Here is a 20,398-nt window from a genome sequence, read left to right on the forward strand (position 1 = left end):
ACGTAGTACAGAGTGGACATGTGAGAGAGGAGATCTGCTAACGTAGTACAGAGTGGACATGTGAGAGGAGATCTGCTAACGTAGTACAGAGTGGACATGCGAGAGAGGAGATCTGCTAACGTAGTACAGAGTGGACATGTGAGAGAGGAGATCTGCTAACGTAGTACAGAGTGGACATGTGAGAGGAGATCTGCTAACGTAGTACAGAGTGGACATGTGAGAGAGGAGATCTGCTAACGTAGTACAGAGTGGACATGTGAGAGGAGATCTGCTAACGTAGTACAGAGTGGACATGTGAGAGGAGATCTGCTAACGTAGTACAGAGTGGACATGTGAGAGGAGATCTGCTAACGTAGTACAGAGTGGACATGTGAGAGAGGAGATCTGCTAACGTAGTACAGAGTGGACATGTGAGAGAGGAGATCTGCTAACGTAGTACAGAGTGGACATGTGAGAGGAGATCCGCTAACGTAGTACAGAGTGGACATGTGAGAGGAGATCCGCTAACGTAGTACAGAGTGGACATGTGAGAGGAGATCCGCTAACGTAGTACAGAGTGGACATGTGAGAGGAGATCTGCTAACGTAGTACAGAGTGGACATGTGAGAGAGGAGATCTGCTAACGTAGTACAGAGGGGACATGTGAGAGGAGATCTGCTAACGTAGTACAGAGTGGACATGTGAGAGGAGATCTGCTAACGTAGTACAGAGTGGACATGTGAGAGAGGAGATCTGCTAACGTAGTACAGAGTGGACATGTGAGAGGAGATCTGCTAACGTAGTACAGAGTGGACATGTGAGAGAGGAGATCTGCTAACGTAGTACAGAGTGGACATGTGAGAGAGGAGATCTGCTAACGTAGTACAGAGTGGACATGTGAGAGAGGAGATCTGCTAACGTAGTACAGAGTGGACATGTGAGAGGAGATCTGCTAACGTAGTACAGAGTGGACATGTGAGAGGAGATCTGCTAACGTAGTACAGAGTGGACATGTGAGAGGAGATCTGCTAACGTAGTACAGAGTGGACATGTGAGAGAGGAGATCTGCTAACGTAGTACAGAGTGGACATGTGAGAAAAATCCATCATCGTGCACACCTGGGAGCAGAACTGCTTTTTTTACAACTGGTCCGTGTCTGGTTCTGTTCTGGTACTGACCGGAAAGAGCAATGCCTAATCTATGTGAAGTGCACTTCACACTAGAGGGAAACTATGGGACTCTCTGTGTGCTTTAGAGTGCTGCTGGCTGCCGTGGTGTCAGTCAGCCCACTGAGTTGTTGACTTCCTGCAAAGCCAACCTTGCAGTCCTCCTCAGCCTAGATTAGATTCCAGCTCAGACCTGGTTCTCTCTCGTGTAACTCTAGCAGCCCGGGCCAATTCTCCAGCGCCGCAGCCAGCAGCAGCACGACCTCCTGAGCGCACTGCAGTGACCAAAACAACCCCCAGAAATAGACCCTGATGCCACTCAGAGCGCTGGCCAAGTCAGATTCCTCAAGCAGGCGCTGCAGGGAACAAGAGATTGGGGAACACACCATGCTCACCCACCACCCCCCCAAAGTCCATCAATCATTATTCTCCATACAAATAGAGCATTCAGATGAACAAAAAGCCAGTCAATAGAGGAGCACACGAGGAGTCTGGAGTGTATCCGGTGAGCGAAAAGGAACTTAGCCAGCCGGACAGAGGAAGCCCATAGTCACACCGAGTCATCTACATCTGCATGGCTTCATTAATTCAGCAGACGTCTCTTATTGGTGCTCAATAGACTAGAGAGGCGTGTCAATAGAATTTTTAGCCCTGAAATAAAGTGGTGTCTGTGCTAAGAGGGAGATCTGACACAGACAGAAGAGGCAGAAAGGACGGGGGGGATAAGCGCCAAAATGTAGAGTAGACTAGAGCGCACCACCACGACCCCGTGACCCAGAGCTTATCATGACGCAGAAACCGGCGAGGGGGAGGTGTAACCGCTCGACTCCTAGGGCTGTGCAATAACATCGATACGGCAATATATCCCGAGATTTCTTTCCGCAATACTGTATCGATATTTCAGAAAAATATCGTGATATATCGCCATATCGATTTTTTTGCACAGCCGTCTCTTCGGTGACGCAATAAGAATACTTTTTATTTCAGTGCGTTCGGTAACACACTCAACTCATAGTTTTGACTCGATTTGATCAAGTTATCAATATAAAGTGATGTACATATTATTACACTACCTGGGTGGTACACACCGCGAGTTGTATTTTCAGCTCTATTTTAAAGTTTTCAGTCAATTATGTTGAGTATTGCAATATGTATTGTATCGCAATGTATCGTGATACAATCATATCGTGACCCATGTATTGTGATATGTATTGTATCATGAGGTCCTTGCCAATACCCAGCCCTAGTGTCCTCTAGTAAGAGAGTGGCATCAGCGGAGGACCAAAATGCAAGAATCATTAGCCAATGAACAGCCAGGAATGGGTCTCGCGCTACTTTTGCATGCTAAAATAAAGCCGATAATGTACAATTTGATTCATTTCAAGGGATGAAAAACCCTTTCAAAGTACAACACTGTCTATTTTGATGCAACTCGACAGTGCTGCTTTTTTTACTGAAGAGTTCCACTTTCTACTTCCTGGAAAAAAACTGGTCCATTGGAGTGAATGGAGATGTCAGAACTCTTCTATTATACGGCTCTGCCCAGCCCTATTGACTCCATGCGAATCACATGACAAAATGCGGACAACATGCTAAGTCACGGAGAGTGGAACAGGTGACACTACCAGGGCAGACATAAAACCACGCAAAAATCCTCCTATTTTGGGCAGAAAAAGGTGACTGTCACCTAAAGGTGACTAGTTTGCCTGCCTGAAAAAGGAGGAGAAGCTCAGTGGCTGTCTGGGCTCCCGGAGGGACACCAGTCTCTGGCATATAGGGATTGCAATAAAAAGGGCTTACTAAATACTACAAACACGCAACTATAAAATTTACACTAAAATAATCTATGATAACAGTACAATCAAACTACTAAATCACTATGCCCACTCTTCACTAGGGATGGGGATCGAGACCCGGTATTGATTGGTATCGATCGATAATTCCTTAAAACCCGAAAATCAATAAGGTCCAAGCTTATCGAGACTAGTGGGTCCTATAACTTTATATATTGAGAGACGCGAGTCATGTCATTTACCTCAAATCACTGGTGCACAAACATACATCGATTGTCTAATACAGTTTTTGAATTCAACTGAATTGCCTGCCAACCGCCATTAAACTAAACAAAGAATACAATTGCCTCACCAGGTAGGCAAATTAGATTCAATTATAATTTAACACGTTCACTGCCAACGGCGTGTTAACACGTTTTCAGAATCCAGCTGTTGACTGCCAACGACGTGTTAACACGTCGTTGGCATCGATTTTTTTTTTTTGACGGTGGGATGTGCATCTAACCCTTTTACATCTCTTATATAAGTATTGGACGTGTACAACGTGTACAACCCATTCCACCGACCCACTAAGTGGCGACAAGGAAGGAGGAAGGCAAGCAAAAAGCAGTGTGATCCATTTCCATTCTCATGAAAATGGATTGGCGGAGGCGCTTTCGTTTTCGCGCTGATTGCTGGCGGTGCGGGATTGCAAACTTGCATGGTGGATTGCGGATGGAGCACACTTTGAGGCACGCAGCGTAAATATGACCAGAGTCGCAGGGGCTTCATCGGAGCTCTCGGCCAGGGCTCCGGGAGGCGGGCGAGTCCAGCCGGGCTTCCTCGGGGAGCGGCCACGCAGACAGGCACAGCCAGGCACAGCCGCACAGCGGCAGCGGGGCAGTGAGACTGGTGACAAGCTTGTGGTGCAGCAGGCCATTTTGCCTTGCAAAATAGCACCAAATTGGAAACAGCCATAAAAGGCTTTTAGAATGGGATTTTCAACCCATTCTTTTTTGTTTCTTTTTCGCTCTAATTTAGAGTAATTTAATTTCTATTCAGAAATTTATTTGAGAGGTCGAGAGTATGAGAAAGTGCATTTGCACAGGTAGGAAAGTGCTTGTGACACGGCGCTGCAGCCAAGAAGAACGCCCACGGAGGGAGGAGTTGAGCAGAGGGGAGTTTCCTGCTGTTATGGAGGAAATTACTGTTCAAAACTATTGTTTAGGTCTTACTGATGCCAAAAATGAATGGTTAAAGTGACTGTTCACAAAAAGCCGTTTATCTCTGAATATTTTTTCTGACGCTGAAACCATGCTGTATTCAACTGCTAATGCTTACATAACTACTAACTCTACAAACTAACTCTTTTAGACAGAGAAAGCACACATTCTATTAGTTCTTTTTAGATGATTGGTGTTCACGAAGTCCTAACAGAAAAGAATCCTCGGCTCTTGTAAAATGAGCCTAGAATCCTCAAAAAAAAACCTGGCAGAACCTACCTACAACATTGAAAAAAGGCTGGCAGTCAATGTGTTAATAACCAGTCACAGACTCACAGTTAAGCAATAAAAGGAATACCAGTTCCATGTATGGTCTCGTCTTTCCAACAAATAATACGGAAGCTCAGAATCCCATCTGCACTCACACACACTATCACACACACATTGATGTTTGTCACATCACTTTGACTGTACTTACTATGTGTGTTTTCTAAAGTACAGAGAGTTGTACTTATCCTGTCATATTTGGACTAAAGGCCAGCCAGAGGACTAGCTGACCATGCTATTGTCTGTACTTTGTATTGCTTTTTATTTAGTCTTCTGTCATTTTCCTTTGCGCTTATTGCATTATACTATTGCTTGTTATTTTACTATTGTCATTTTACTATTGCATTCTTCCATTGCTTGCATTACTATCATTTGTCATGTAATGTATACTGTGCTTGGACCCCAGGAAGACTAGCGGTCGTCTTGGCAGCAGCTAATGGGGATCATTTTAATAAATTGATAAACTAGTTAGGCACAACAACACATCTTGAGCTATTTCAGCAGCTCACCCATTTCAATCATCTGGGACTTTTATCAACCTCAACCGAGGAATTGCGACAGGTCAGTTTATGATGCCCTGTAATTCATTTCACTAAATTAAATAAATAATACAAAAATGTTGATAATAGAGACAGGTAAGCTAGCTAATACGAGCAGAGATCCAACAGAAACATCTAGTGAAGAAAAAAATAATATCACAATGGATGAGTACAGGCCGAAAAGTCAGTTTTGAAAGCTGGAAATCTCCGCAGCCGGTGAAGTAATCGTTGAGTCGTTTGTTGGTATTGATCAACAACACTATAAAAACCCCAGCAGATATATATTACAGTCATTTTCTACGTTTGAGCACGGGACATTAAAATGAATACTGTACATATTGCATTTATACAGCACCCAGCGACTGATATTTCAGTGGGGATATGAGCTGAGACAAGGCAATAAAAAGACAATTTGTTTGTTGGTTGACACTATAGCCAGCTGTCAAATGAGAGGAAATGTGAAAAGGTCTCAGAGAAGGGTTGTGGACAAATTGGGTGACACAGATAATGGGCAATGCAATTATTGGGGACACCCTGACATCACACACCTGGAACTGGGGTCAGACAGCAAGTCAAAACAAGCGTGGACATGAATTCTGTGAACAAATATCAATGAAACAGATGTGGTCTGAGCTTCAGTTTCTAATCCAAACATAATATCAATGAAACAGACGTGGTCTGAGCTTCAGTTTCTAATCCAAACATTACAAAAGACCCCAATAATTCACAAGACAACAGTAAACTGACAGTTTGTTTGTTTTTTGTATTGAGTTTCATGTGACGCATAGGAGAGCGACGCTAGTGTGGATGCTCGTTGCCAAGCAACAAGCCGGAAGTTGTCCCCGAAGAATCCCTGTTTGGCCCTATTCACCTTTTTCTTTTTCCCCGCCAGGCCAGAAAAAGAATTGCAATTTTTTTTCTTTTTTTTCTGCTCTCCCCAAAATTTCAATAAACCTTTATGGCATATCATTACAATACAGCAATACTAGTGTTGACAGTAATAGAAGGTGCCAAATCATTCAAAACAATAAGCATTTTTGCTTTTAGGAGCATTGTGCCAGCGTGCAGCGCTGTTCCAAAACGTGTCAACGTGTGTCGTTGCCTGGGAAACGCACATCCCATAATCCAACTGTTCGCATCGCATCCCATAATAGTATGATGATACTTGAGGGATGCCTTTGCGAACATAGATGCGAACAGGTTAGCTAAAAGTTTAGCGTCGCCAGCGATGGCCCCAACGTTGCGGTCGAGGTACGTTTCGAAAATCCCTCCAGGCCTGAAAGATTTTCTAGGGGGAAACACTGGGAGAGGCTACTGAATGCTGGGTGGAGTGAAGTCCCACACAGCAGGCCTATGTCCTTTTGACTCCAGCTTAACATCACCATCCCCCCCCCAACCAGTTAGTATGGAGGAGGACCAGGAGGAGTGCACTGCCACACACACACACACACACACACACACACAGTGATTTGAGGCGGTAGGAGAGGAGACACTAATATAGATGAAATTATATTTTATAGCTCTCGAGTGTTTCCTCTTACAAGTAGCCGAGCTTGTTGTTCTTTTTGTTGGGGTGAAGTGTGGGATGATGGCATGGCCAAACCCACAGGAACGAACCGCAAAGTCAACAAGCCAGCAGGCGAGGGAGGGAGGCAGTTCCGGAGCCGGGGGCCGGCCACACACACACACACACACACACACACACACACACACACACACACACACACTTGTCGTTTTCACAGCAGCCAGTCAGGGCAGCTTGTCGGCCCACACTATCACAGGACTGCTACTGTGTGTGTGCTGCCACAGCGCTCCCGCTACACTGACCCGATCTCAGAGGCTTGTTATGGTGTACAGATGAGACACAGCTTCTTCAAGAGTACTGACTTAACTTAGTGGAAAATCCTCCCTCTCTGCTGAAGGCGAGCGGACAGCTCACTGAACCTTCTGCTCACAGAGGCCCAGATCAAGATTCCTTCACCGCTGAACCAGCCACACCAGCCTCCAATTATGTCCACTCACATCTGCTTAGCCAGCATGAAAGGCCCCCTTAATGATACCGGCAAATTTCAATGTCGACTGCAAAGCCAGTGTGAAACGTATCAAACGGTACAGGCAGAAAATAGCCCTCCTTTTAATTGGCTGTGTGCGCCCCGTGATTAGCGCTTTTCCTCAGCTAGCACGCCGCGACTCCTCGGGGCCGGGTTTAATCCTAATCCCACGAGGAAAGTCTTTTCAGGACGGAGAGTTTGGCTGAGCCCCACGTGATGTCAGAGAGAGCCAGGACTCCCAGGCCAATCAATAAGCATCAAGCTGTTTACCAGCCGCCAATCAAAACTGCTGTCCTTCTCAAGGAGGTGGTGTCCTTCTCCAGGAGATGGTGTCCTTCTCCAGGAGGTGGTGTCCTTCTCCAGGAGGTAGTGTCCGTCTCAAAGAGGTGGTGTCCTTCTCCAGGAGGTGGTGTCCTTCTCAAGGAGGTGGTGTCCTTCTCCAGGAGGTGGTGTCCTTCTCCAGGAGGTGGTGTCCAGGAGGTGGTGTCCTTCTCCAGGAGGTGGTGTCCTTCTCCAGGAGGTGGTGTCCTTCTCCAGGAGGTGGTGTCCTTCTCAAGGAGGTGGTGTCCTTCTCCAGGAGGTGGTGTCCTTCTCCAGGAGGTGGTGTCCTTCTCCAGGAGGTGGTGTCCTTCTCCAGGAGGTGGTGTCCTTCTCAAGGAGGTGGTGTCCTTCTCCAGGAGGTGGTGTCCTTCTCAAGGAGGTGGTGTCCTTCTCAAGGAGGTGGTGTCCTTCTCCAGGAGGTGGTGTCCTTCTCCAGGAGGTGGTGTCCTTCTCAAGGAGGTGGTGTCCTTCTCCAGGAGGTGGTGTCCTTCTCCAGGAGGTGGTGTCCTTCTCCAGGAGGTGGTGTCCAGGAGGTGGTGTCCTTCTCCAGGAGGTGGTGTCCTTCTCCAGGAGGTGGTTTCCTTCTCCAGGAGGTGGTGTCCTTCTCAAGGAGGTTTACAGTGAAGTGAAGAGTCGAAAAAACATCAAAACCAGATGTTCAAAAACATCTGGCATACTATCAAAAAAAGAAAGAAAGTGAGCAACGATGCTGCTGTGAAACTGCTGCTGTGACCGCTAAAATGTCCAGTGATTGGAGTTGGCTGAGCGTAGCCAAACTCAGCCTCACTTTGCGTTGGACTACTTAAAAAAGTCTGTTGCGTGCCACAGAGAAGAGTTGTCAAAAGTTGTAATTATGGGCTCAGCTCAAGATGTGCCAATTGGTTGAAAAGAGCATGTTGCCACATCAGAGAGAACAAAACGTAGGAAGTCAAAGACACAAACAGAGCTTATTAAGAGACAGGGGGCCGTGTGCTGGCTGTCATCATTACAGCATCTGTCTCGGGCCACACTACCAACAATATCCAAAGTAGATTAAAAGACGCATAAACGGAAGAGAGAGCATTGTGTTGCATTTACAAGTTGTTGCTTAAACTAAAGAGATCAAGGCCCTGTTTGGTTTTATGTCTGCACACACGACAAGACAAGAGCACTGTTTCAATCAGCCAGGTGAGGTCCCACGGTGAGATTACATTTACTCCATTTTGAGACTGGAAAGCTCATTTAATGACGATGTTTCAGCCCTCTGTGTGACCTCTGTGTGACCTCTGTGTGACCTCTGTGTGACCTCTGTGTGACCTCTGTGTGACCTCTGTGTGACCTCTGTGTGACCTCCAGTCACAAGTCAATGGATATTCCTTCCTCTCAGGAATGCCAGCTCTGAATTGCGCCTGTCTGTCTGTCTGTCTGTCTGTCTGTCTGTCTGTCTGCCTGCCTGCCTGTCTGTCTGTCTGCCTGCCTGTCTGTCTGTCTGTCTGTCTGTCTGTCTGCCTGCCTGCCTGCCTGTCTGTCTGTCTGTCTGCCTGTCTGTCTGTCTGTCTGTCTGTCTGTCTGTCTGGGTTTAACTCATGAGGGACGCTATATCCATATTCATATCCCGATATATCCATATCGGGATATGATTCATATCCCGATATGGAGGGATATGCTTAGACAGCCAGGGGTCCTGTCTGCTCCTATCACACTGAACAGAACATCAAACGCTATTGAGCTAGTGTGGCCATGTTTGTTATTGGATTTTTGAGAAAGATTCTGAATTTTTCAACCAAGTAAAAATCGAGCTTTGGCCTGGCTTGGCTCTCTCTTCAGCTCAAGCGACATGTTGAAGAGACACATTTACACAGACAGGTGTGACGAGGGAATGACTGAGAGCTAAATAGGCTGTTGATCCTTTGATTAGCAAGATCTATCAACACCAGCGGTAATTAGCTCAAGGTGTTCACAACCGCAAAAAACCTGCCTGGAGTCTAGACTTAACAAAGACTAACAAAGACTGAGCGACAAGACAATGACTGCTGGCCCTCGAGCATCGGTCCTGATAAATGTGGTTCAAACAAGAGAGGAGAAGGTAAGAAAGAGGAGAAAATAATAATGAGGAGACTGGATGATAAGTCGACAAGAGGAAGGGAGGCAAAGGAAGCACGAGACGAAGGTGTGTGTGTTTTCTTCTTTTCTCTGTCTTACCTGTAGCTCTGCTGACAGAAGGCCCCCCCTCCTCCTGAGGTTTGCACGCGAGCATCTGTCTGTGCAGATGTAGTGCCTCTGTGGAATGTGCGGCATTCCCCTGACTCCCATCTCCACCACCACCTCCACCACCTCCACCGCCACCCAGGCTTTCCCCCAGCGCCTCGGGCCCGGCGCAGCTGGAGCCCTCCGGGGCCCTGCTGCTCCCGCCTGGACTGGGGTCCCCTCCTCCCCTAGCAGCGCTGGGCCTCCTCTGAGCGGCCTGGGGCGTGTCACGTCGAGGCGGGACCAGCAGCCTGGCGGCGGCGGCTCTGTGGGCCGCCGCCTGGGGGTCCTCGTCCTCGGGGATGGGGTTGTACCAGATCTCCCCTTCGTCGTCCGCATCGTTCTCCTCGGCCGGGTCCACGCACCGAGGCTGCGGAGCTACCCTGATGCTGACCTAAAACCAGAACCAGGAACAAGAAATGCAGACGATGAAGTCGAGCCTGTGATGATGATGGTGCCAGAAATATCTGATCAAAGTGCTGATTGAACTTTGAGGATAAAGACAAAGAAAGAAGGCACGATGCAACACAAATGGAAACACCTACTGTAGAGCAAACCACTGTGTTGAACTTGAATGGATAGAATGGCTATTCCACCGTTGACCTTGGAAATTTGACTACATGTAGTAGAATAAAATGGCAATTATGGGATTTTAAGGGTTAAAGGGCAACTTTGTTGATTTTCAACCAGCTTTGGTATGATTAGAAAATCAGTTGATTTGTATAGGACGTTCATACACAGAGGCAATTCAAACATCAAGTTAATCAAAAGAAGAGAGCAGTGTTACAAGCTAATGCAAATGAACAACATTTAACTTCCCTCCATCTTGCCTGGAGAGCTCCCCATTCATTCGCACTACTTCCTGCACCAAATAACATGATGTCATTTGATGCAGGAAGTAGTGTGAATGAAGGTAGGGGCGGCGGGGCAAAGATAGTGATAGTGACAATGACTTCATTATGACATCATTATGACATAATTTGGACCAGGAAGTTCTGTGAATGAACTCTCTCTCGGTCCGGGCGGTAAAGTGGCACTTTAATTGTTACGGTGAATACACACATCTTGGCTGTAAACTCAAGTCCAGCACACGTGTTGAGAACTATGCTGTGGCTGGAGTGTAAAAGCAGAATAAAGAATTGTGAACATTTGAATCTGTGTGCCAAAACTGAACTGAAAGTTGGCGTTAGCAACAAGGCTAACATAGCATTATCAAAGATTGTAGGCCGACATCTCTTGCTAGCTATTCTAGTCAGTATTAGCATTTAGCTCCCCTCTCACCTCAGCGACTTGCCATAAGTTGGTTCATACGGAAGCTAGCCCAATGGTACACATGATCAAAATGGCCACCCTAGGCTACAGTATATTTGAATGGGAATGACTGTTCTATCCATTGTTAGTTCTGTGGTGTTGGACACATGTCGGCCCATTGAGCTAGCGGAACCGTTTCCTAAGTCGGTCACTTTTGCTGCTATTATCATTGAATTTAGATTTGTCTTTAGCAGAGCGTGAAAAGGACGCTATCGCCGGTCATTTGGCCTCATGCTAGGCTAACCCTGAGCCGGTCACCTGACGCCAGACTAACGTCAATAAAATGAGCTTTCTCTCATCCAATAACTTTCTGAAACTATTTGGACATTTAAGGCCATGTATTCATGAATTATTCAAATTGACATGTAGATTGTTAGACGTGTCTAAAGTAACACCACGACATCCAGCTGGCGTTCCCGAAATGAAAAGTCTCACAAAAAGACCGGAAGGTGCGTCAGACCAAGACCAACTCAGGATAATAGTGAGCGACTTAGGACTAGGGGTGTCACAATATATCGTCCCACGAAATTTCGCGATAGTAAAACGTCACGATATGTATCGTTGAGATGAAATCTCATATCGTGAATTTTTTTTTTTTTTTTTTTTTTTTCCAAAAATAGACAAAGAAACGTCTTTGTTTGTTGAAGTTCAATGTGTGGAAAGTAGTTCAGTTGAACAAGTCTCTGAAGAGACACATGATAAGTTATAGGAGAGAAACCATTCAATTGAGTTTCTGGCAAAACTGTTTACTTGACAGGAAAAACTGAAGATGCATAAAAAATAGACTAAGAAAAGTCTTGTTGTTTGAGTTTGAAGAAAAACTGAAGATGCATAATGAGAATTTATACTGCTGAGAAACCTTTTAGTTCAAAGTAAATCTAAGTGACGGTGTAACTCATTCTATTTCAAGATAAGCCTTATCTCCAATCTCATGTTTTTTCTAGTTGTTATTGTAATAACAATTTCCCACAACAGCATGTTTTGTATTTGTGCATTTCAAATAAAATACTACTTTTCCAGTCATATATTGTCATTATTCAAGTTTAAAAAAATATTGTTAAAATCGTATCGTATCGTATCGTTATCGTGAACCCAGTATCGTGATACGTATCGTATCGTGAACTGAGTGTATCGTGACACCCCTACTTAGGACACAAGTTACGTTAGCTGCTTCCTCAACGCACTCGGCCTCAGTCTGGTGCTGCACAAAGACCTTGATGCTAACCTGGGGCAGGTGCAAGCGAAGCGGCCGCGAGGGGGCTCCTCCCGCGGGGGGTCTGAGGGGGTCAGGGGAGGGACTGGGAGGAAGGGGCGGGTCCTCCTCAGCTCCCAGCATGCCCTGGGGCTGGTCCTTGCCGCAGTGGCTCTTGCTCTGCTGCAGCCAGTTGCGTTTCTTGGAGACGGTGATGGTGTTGAGCGGCGGCCGCCATAACGAGGGCTCGTTGGCCCTGGCCACCTCACGGCCGTTAGCCCAGGGCCCGTGGACATTCTCAATGAAAGCTGCAAGCGGTGGAGAGAGAGAGAGAGAGAGAGAGAGAGAGAGAGAGAGAGAGAGAGAGAGAGAGAGAGAGAGAGAGAGAGAGAGAGAGAGAGAGAGAGAGAGAGAGAGAGAGAGAGAGAGTTACGTCTGCATGCCATCAGGTACTTAAACTCACTTGCTTGGGTAGCTTCGTTGCCAAGTCCAAAAGAAATCCTCATCATTGGCATAACGATTGAGCCTGCATTTAATCTCAGATTATTCCCAGAGGCTGTAAAACATCTGTATCAAGAAACCACACGCATGACAGTGACAGTATGGGACAATGGCATTATTATCGTATGATGTTTCCTCAATCATCCCACCTCTCTCTTGTCTCTCTCTCTCTCTCTCTCACTCTCACACACACACACACACACACACACACACACACACACACACACACACACACACACCTTTCTCTTTCTCCTCCATCAGAATGTGTAGTAAATGTATTACCACTATCTTTCTCTCTCAATTTAATCATGACCAGTTTAATTATGACCAAAAAACAAACTTTTTTTAAAGGAGACGATCACAGGGCGACGAAGGGACTGAGCACACACACTTCTTCCAGAAGAAAGGTGGAAGAAAAGAGAGAGAGAATGCACTGGCATTACAGCTGTGAAAAGAGAGAGAGACAGAATGCACTGGCATTACAGCTGTGAAAAGAGAGAGAGACAGAATGCACTGGCATTACAGCTGTGAAAAGAGAGAGAGCAGGGAGAGGAGGGTGTGTGCGCCGTGAAAAAGAGACAAATAATACAAGTGGTGACGTGGTGCCTTGTTTTTTTCAAACGCTCCCTACATGTCAAAGAAACGCCGCTGCAGCTGTGTGTGTGTGTGTGTGTGTGTGTGTGTGTGTGTGTGTGTGTGTGTGTGTGGGCACGTGCGTGTATGCATGTGTGTATGCGTGTGTGTGTGTGTGTGTGTGTGTGTGTGTGTGTGTGTGTGTGTGTGTGCGTGTGGGCACGTTCGTGTATGCATGTGTGTGTGTGTGTGTGTGTGTGTGTGTGTGTGTGTGTGTGTGTGTGTGTGTGTGTGTGTGTGTGTGTGCACGCGTATAGAAGGTTTGCCCAGCAGATAGTAAAAAAATATTTTCCTACAAATCACAAAGTACCTCTTGCAAATCATAGTTGTCTGACACACTTTTTCACCAAGTGTTGGCAAGGTGTGGGTTGATGAGCCGATGCAGGTAGAGAAAAACAAGCTCTGTGTGTGTGTGTGTGTGTGTGTGTGTGTGTGAGAGAGAGAGAGAGAGAGAGAGGTGGTGAGGGCAGGGTCTTGCTGCAACATGTACAGCAGGCCCATGTAAAAGACTGTTTTGAGCCCCTCCACACGCTATAATGACAACTTCTACTTTCCTCGAGGAAATGCATTTTCATGCGAGCCAAAGCTACATCCACCAAATTACAGACTCTGGAATATTTTCACTGTATGAAAACAGAATTCATCAGATATCCAGTGGGTGCATGTGACTGTATCATTAGAAAGGTGTGATGGAAGTCAGGATAAACCACACCCCCTCCTGCCATCCTCAATTTAGAAAATTCCCAGAAATGGAGGGTGGCAGTGGGAATTCCGTTTGTGTGTGTGTGTGCGTCTGAGCTGAGGTTCCAATATGAGTCACGTTAAAGTATATTTCAAGCTTTAGCTCGACTTGCCTAGCAGCTAGCTAATAGCCTGACATCGCCAGACACAAAATCTGCCAGAGCAAAACATGAGCCAGATTCCCAGGCTACTAGCTCACGCAGCAGTGTCAGTTAGGATGCTTCCTAAATCTAATATTGCTCAAAAGTGACTTTCCTGACACCGAACAAACAACTGACCGCACTAAGATGAAGTAATGTTTGACATTATTGACGATTTAAAAAAATAAAAATAAAGTGATAGATTTTGTTTGTTATTTTAGCGAGCGTTGTGTCACTTTGTTCTCTAGCGAGAGGCTTTTGGGGGGCGCCGCCATTAAACGGAAGTGTTGGGGCTAGTTTCTTTCTTCTTTGTCGGTTAGCAGGGTCACAAGGTATTAAGGGTTAGCAGGGTCACAAGGTATTACGGGATCCTCTGAAATTGGCCAAAAATAGGTACCTAGAAAGGTTACAAATAATGTATCCTACCTGTTTCAGACTGCCTAAAACTTACTTAAAAATGTACTTAAAAATTACAACTTCCTAGCAATGCAACCTATATAGGTTGATTCCTTGCGTTACATAAACAGCCATCGATAAATCATTTTGAATGCTTTTAATATTACATAAGCCCTACTCGGTAGATTGAAACTAAAGTGCTTTTTTGCTTTTATTGAGAAAGGTCCTGAAAGCGGCGCAGGACTGTGTGGTGCGAGGGCTCCGTCTGGTTTACTTTTCCCTGAAAGTCAAACCAACCCCTCTGAGCTGCAGGCTCGGCTTTCCTGTGATCTACAAGATCTACCAGGCAACTTTATTAACGCTTCAAGAGAGCAACTGTTGACTCACAATAATTGCTGCCATCTCCAGTGCCCCAAAATCCCTTAAAGCCCCAGCCCCCCAGCCCCTCCCCCCAGCCCCCCAGCCCCTCCCCCCAGCCTCGCTGCTCCTCTCGCCACAACAGAAGGACTCTTCAGCTTTGAGTCGGTCTCTCCGCTTCAGAGACCATCCTTTCTGCTTGACCTTTTTTTTCCATGATTACTTGAGAAATATGATCCATCTATAAAGTGGGATGAAAATGGCTCTGTTGTGGATGCCATTCCCGCGGCTTTCAGCCTATTATATAAGATGCTTATGAGTATATAAAACAGCTTTCATTGGCTAGAGCAGAAGCCACCTTTTAAGACACTCCTAATCTCCACAGTGGAAAAAAAAACAGATGCCGCCTGAAAGTTGGAAACACAACCCAGCGCCGTCCCTCTGTCTTCTGTTTCGTTTGAATTGAAGCGGACCACCAACCGCACCGCTGGGATGTGAGGCACATCTTTAAAGTACTTCTTCCATCCTGCTGCTCCGTTTGATTTAGACAGGGTGCTGCTAGCCAGAAACGTGCACCAACTGAGCCAGCAGTGTGTTTGCGTTAGCCTGGATTAGGCTGATGTTGTGTTTGAGGGCCTGTAGCTCAGCAGCTTTAGCATGTGCTGAGTAGAGGGGGAACGCACACAACGGTGTGTTAGCTTTAGTGCTACACTGAGTCCCATGCGCCAGTGTGTAGGCCTTAGCTGGAATATGTAATACGACTTTCTACTATAGTCTGTGTTGACTTCTTCTGGGCTAGCTGTTGCTTTTAACCCCTTAAACTTTGTTTAGAGCATGGGTGGCGCCAGGGAGGTGCTTGGGTGTGCTGAAGCTACCCCTAGGATAGCCATAGCACCCCAAGGAATTTCTATGGTTTATGTAGAAATAAAAAAAATATATAATGTGCGAATACTAGAAGTTATAATTTGAAAAATGAATAAATACTAATAATATAATTCATAAAACAAACTAGCAATTATTTTTTAGACTAAACTAGAACGACCGCATGGCGGATATATGCCTCCGCCAATAAGTGAGCAGTCGACATCCATGTCTGTCCAGACTTTGACGTTTGAGCCAAATGTGAAGAAAAATATCTGTCAACTCAAGGCGTCAATAAGATATGGCATTACCGAGCTTGAAAATGGCGTTCGTGAGGTCACACTATAGAGACAGTCCACATGTCTGGGAACGCCCACAAAATGTTAAACGGCTGGCGCGCGAGTGGGGTAAAACCGCCGATATATCTCATGGGCTGACTCACCAAAAGACGCTGCTGCAGGCTCTAAACTACATGTTTGGGGGTTCTAGAGCAGAACACAAGACGTCTGCTCAGATGTGCGTTTACTGTGGTGGTTAAATCCCCGATCGTGTCTGCCTGGGCTGGGCTATCAGCTAAATTCTAACTTTGCTGAATGGATAGAACGGGGGAATTTACCCCACCCTGACCCCGCCCCCAGGCTAACCCAGCGTCTATTGTGGGCGTTCCTAGAGCCTGTATGGGCGTTCCCAGACATGCGGACTGTCTCTATGGTCAAAGGTCGAAGGTCAAGGGCACTATGACCGTCACAGTGACCTTGACCTTTGACCACCAACATGTAATCAGTTCATCCTTGAGTCCAAGTGGACATTTGAGCCAAATGTGCTGAAATTCCATCAAGGCGTTCCTGAGATATCGCGTTAACGAGCAAGAAAATGGCGTTTGTGATGTCACAGTGACCTTGAACTTTGACCACCAAAATGTAATCAGTTCATCCTTGAGTCCAAGTGGACGTTTGAGGCAAATTTTATGAACATCCGTCAAGGCATTCCTGAGATATCGCGTTAACGAGGTGAAAATGGCATTCGTGAGGTCACGGTGACCTTGACCTTTGACCACCAAAATCTAATCAGGTCATCCTTGAGTCCAAGTCGACATTTGAGCCAAATTAGAAGAAATTCCGTAAAGGCATTCCTGGGATATCGTGTTAACGATCATTGGAAGGACGGATGGACGGACGGACGTACACTCTACGGAGGGACAACCCGAAACCATACCAGGCATAAAAACATAAAGCCAACACAGGTGATCTGATTCAGAGCAGTTTGCTGTGTACCTGTTATGAATTTAATGCATTTGGTGCCAACAGGGCAGAAATATGACATTATAATGCACATGCTAAAAAAATGCCATCTGGGCAGATAACACCTGTGAAGTCAATCAGGCTACTCTACTTACTGTAATAATAATATACAGTCAATGTGTACAGCAGAAAACTTCCAAAACACCAGAGGTACGATAATTATCGTATTTGTACGATAATTTACCTCCAACAATGATAATTTTGACCCTCTGGTACGATAATTCAACACTGAAGGAGCAGAGAAAACTCCGGAGCGCTTGATTCATTAGTCAAGGTGTTGGAACTGGCAGCATTCGTTTGTGATCTCAGAATCTGAGGCTGAAATAATGACCAGAAACTGTGTCTGTTGTGTGCAAGCCCGGTGCCTAGTATAATGATGTGAAATCTTATATTCAGAGAGGTGTGTTTACATAATAGTGATGCGCGGGCCGCAGTTATAACCGCGCTGACCGCGGATATCCCGCCCCAGATCATAAAAATAAACATTCTGATTAATAGCGGATGGGTTACGGGCAGTTGAAACGATGGATCATTAATGAGGAAAAATAATATTAATTACGTTCTCTAGTCTATGAACGTATTTTAAGCTACCGTACATTTTTCGTCAGGCACATTCTTAGTCGCCTATTGTAGATCCCCCAAAGGACCCACGGCCGTAAACACAACAATAGAGACACTGCATGAAATAGGCCACGCCCATCACGGGGGAAAGGCTCCATTCATTTCCACACACCAGCGTCATTTTCCTTGAATTAAACATAGCTAAAAGCTGTTGTGTGGTGGGCTGCGCAGACAACAAATGTAAAAAAATCGCCAGTTAAAGTTTGTTTGTACTCCGGAGCAAAACAAGGAAGCCATTGAGAATTGGCGAGAAGAAAAATGTGGATCTAGCTGTCAAGGAAGTAAGTTGGAGTGTTCATCATCCGTATATACGATCTTTTTGTGCAACACGCAACCATGCACGTGACATAGGAGAACGCCAGGATTGGAGGGGGGCTTTCGGTTTTCCCCCGTCTTGGGCGTGGTTTCTGAATGATGACGCGTTACGCAGTGTCTCTATAGCCATGTGCTAGGTCACAAGGCTACACTTTTCGTCCATATATGGTCAATGATGTCACCCTCAAAAAGGAGTCTCCGCTGAAGACGTGTTTGAAGCATGGGTTTGAAGAGAAGACGCGTTCGTATTTTCCCATACAATGAGGCATTCAAGTAAACTAAACTTAAAGCTATAGCGTTAGCCGGGTAAGCCGGGTAGCGTTAGCCGGGTAAGCTACATGAGGGCAAGTGGTGGACTGGACATAATACAGCATGGAAGTTTATTTGGAGTCTTGGACTGCAGCGATCGCACCAACGGCAGCAGAAACCGTAAGTTTGCTCCTTTTAGAGCGTTTTATAGCGTTTATAGCGTCGGGTGCATGGAGGGCGCGGATCTGTAAATAGTATAAAATAATTTGCGCGGATTTATGGCGGGCGGACGGTTCATGCATACACGTGGATTAGGATGGCATAAAAGCTCATCCGCGTATCTCTATTACATAGGCAGGCTTGTTACATCTATATCCCATCAGCGGAATATCGTGCCTTGTGTTTAACACAGATATTGTATCTGCAGCGGAGCGGGTACTGCGTATATCCACACTGCTCGTGTGTGTGTGTGTGTGTGCGCGCGCGCGTGCGTGCGTGTGCGTGTGTGTGTGTGTCGGGGGTGTTACAGTAGAATAAACTGTGGTGACGATGCATACAGTACCATAGTGGTACTGGGTTTCCATAGCACCAGCAAAAGAACATCTCTGGAGCTGCCACTGGTCTAGAGAAAATGTTGTTTTTTTCCTCATATTTGATTCTACATTAGTGGAAACCTCTGGAGAAAGTACATTAAAATAGGTAGAGGATATATATTGTTTATAAACTGGTACGCTGTATGTGTTGGCTATAGCCAAGCCTATTAGGCACCAGCCTGAACTACAAGACCGCAGGCTGTGCCCCTGGGGTTTCTTTGCAGGCGGGTCATAACACTTGGAGGTATAGTAGTGCTGGCGAGAGATGGTTGTGCGTGGAGTTGCTGTCAGCATGCCATCTCCTTTAAGGGGTCTTTCATAACTGGAAGAGCAAGCATGCTCCGACACGACCTGCATTCCAGACCACAGCTCCAGATTTACAGCCTTCCCCTCTGTCTCCTTCCACCATCACACTCCTAACACACCTTCTCCTCTCTCCTCTCTCTCCTTCCACCATCACACTCCTCCTAACACACCTTCTCCTCTCTCTCCTTCCACCATCACACTCCTAACACACCTTCTCCTCTCTCCTCTCTCTCCTTCCACCATCACACTCCTCCTAACACACCTTCTCCTCTCTCCTTCCACCATCACACTCCTCCTAACACACCTTCTCCTCTCTCCTTCCACCATCACACTCCTCCTAACACACCTTCTCCTCTCTCTCCTTCCACCATCACACTCCTAACACACCTTCTCCTCTCTCCTCTCTCTCCTTCCACCATCACACTCCTCCTAACACACCTTCTCCTCTCTCTCCTTCCACCATCACACTCCTCCTAACACACCTTCTCCTCTCTCTCCTTCCACCATCACACTCCTCCTAACACACCTTCTCCTCTGTCTCCTTCCACCATCACACTCCTCCTAACACACCTTCTCCTCTCTCTCCTTCCACCATCACACTCCTCCTAACACACCTTCTCCTCTCTCTCCTTCCACCATCACACTCCTCCTAACACACCTTCTCCTCTCTCTCCTTCCACCATCACACTCCTCCTAACACACCTTCTCCTCTCTCTCCTTCCACCATCACACTCCTCCTAACACACCTTCTCCTCTGTCTCCTTCCACCATCACACTCCTCCTAACACACCTTCTCCTCTCTCTCCTTCCACCATCACACTCCTCCTAACACACCTTCTCCTCTCTCTCCTTCCACCATCACACTCCTCCTAACACACCTTCTCCTCTCTCTCCTTCCACCATCACACTCCTCCTAACACACCTTCTCCTCTCTCTCCTTCCACCATCACACTCCTCCTAACACACCTTCTCCTCTCTCCTTCCACCATCACACTCCTCCTAACACACCTTCTCCTCTCTCTCCTTCCACCATCACACTCCTCCTAACACACCTTCTCCTCTCTCTCCTTCCACCATCACACTCCTCCTAACACACCTTCTCCTCTCTCTCCTTCCACCATCACACTCCTCCTAACACACCTTCTCCTCTCTCTCCTTCCACCATCACACTCCTCCTAACACACCTTCTCCTCTCTCTCCTTCCACCATCACACTCCTCCTAACACACCTTCTCCTCTCTCCTTCCACCATCACACTCCTCCTAACACACCTTCTCC

General features: G+C 46.4%; 1 protein-coding gene across 1 annotated transcript in view; it reads right to left on the bottom strand.

The window, feature by feature from the left end:
- Nucleotides 1-20,398, bottom strand: part of syde2 (synapse defective 1, Rho GTPase, homolog 2 (C. elegans)) — a gene marked incomplete at both ends in the record, with an annotated part of 79,942 nt that overhangs the window by 47,058 nt on the left and 12,486 nt on the right. The window contains 2 exons of the mRNA XM_083647402.1: nucleotides 9,560-9,998; nucleotides 12,141-12,415. Coding sequence (XP_083503528.1) covers nucleotides 9,560-9,998; nucleotides 12,141-12,415 — 714 coding nt within the window. The remainder of the gene's footprint in view (nucleotides 1-9,559; nucleotides 9,999-12,140; nucleotides 12,416-20,398) is intronic.

The sequence above is a fragment of the Poromitra crassiceps genome (genome assembly GCF_964638095.1).
Source record: "Poromitra crassiceps genome assembly, chromosome: 12".
In the NCBI taxonomy this organism is placed as follows: Eukaryota; Metazoa; Chordata; class Actinopteri; order Beryciformes; family Melamphaidae; genus Poromitra; species Poromitra crassiceps.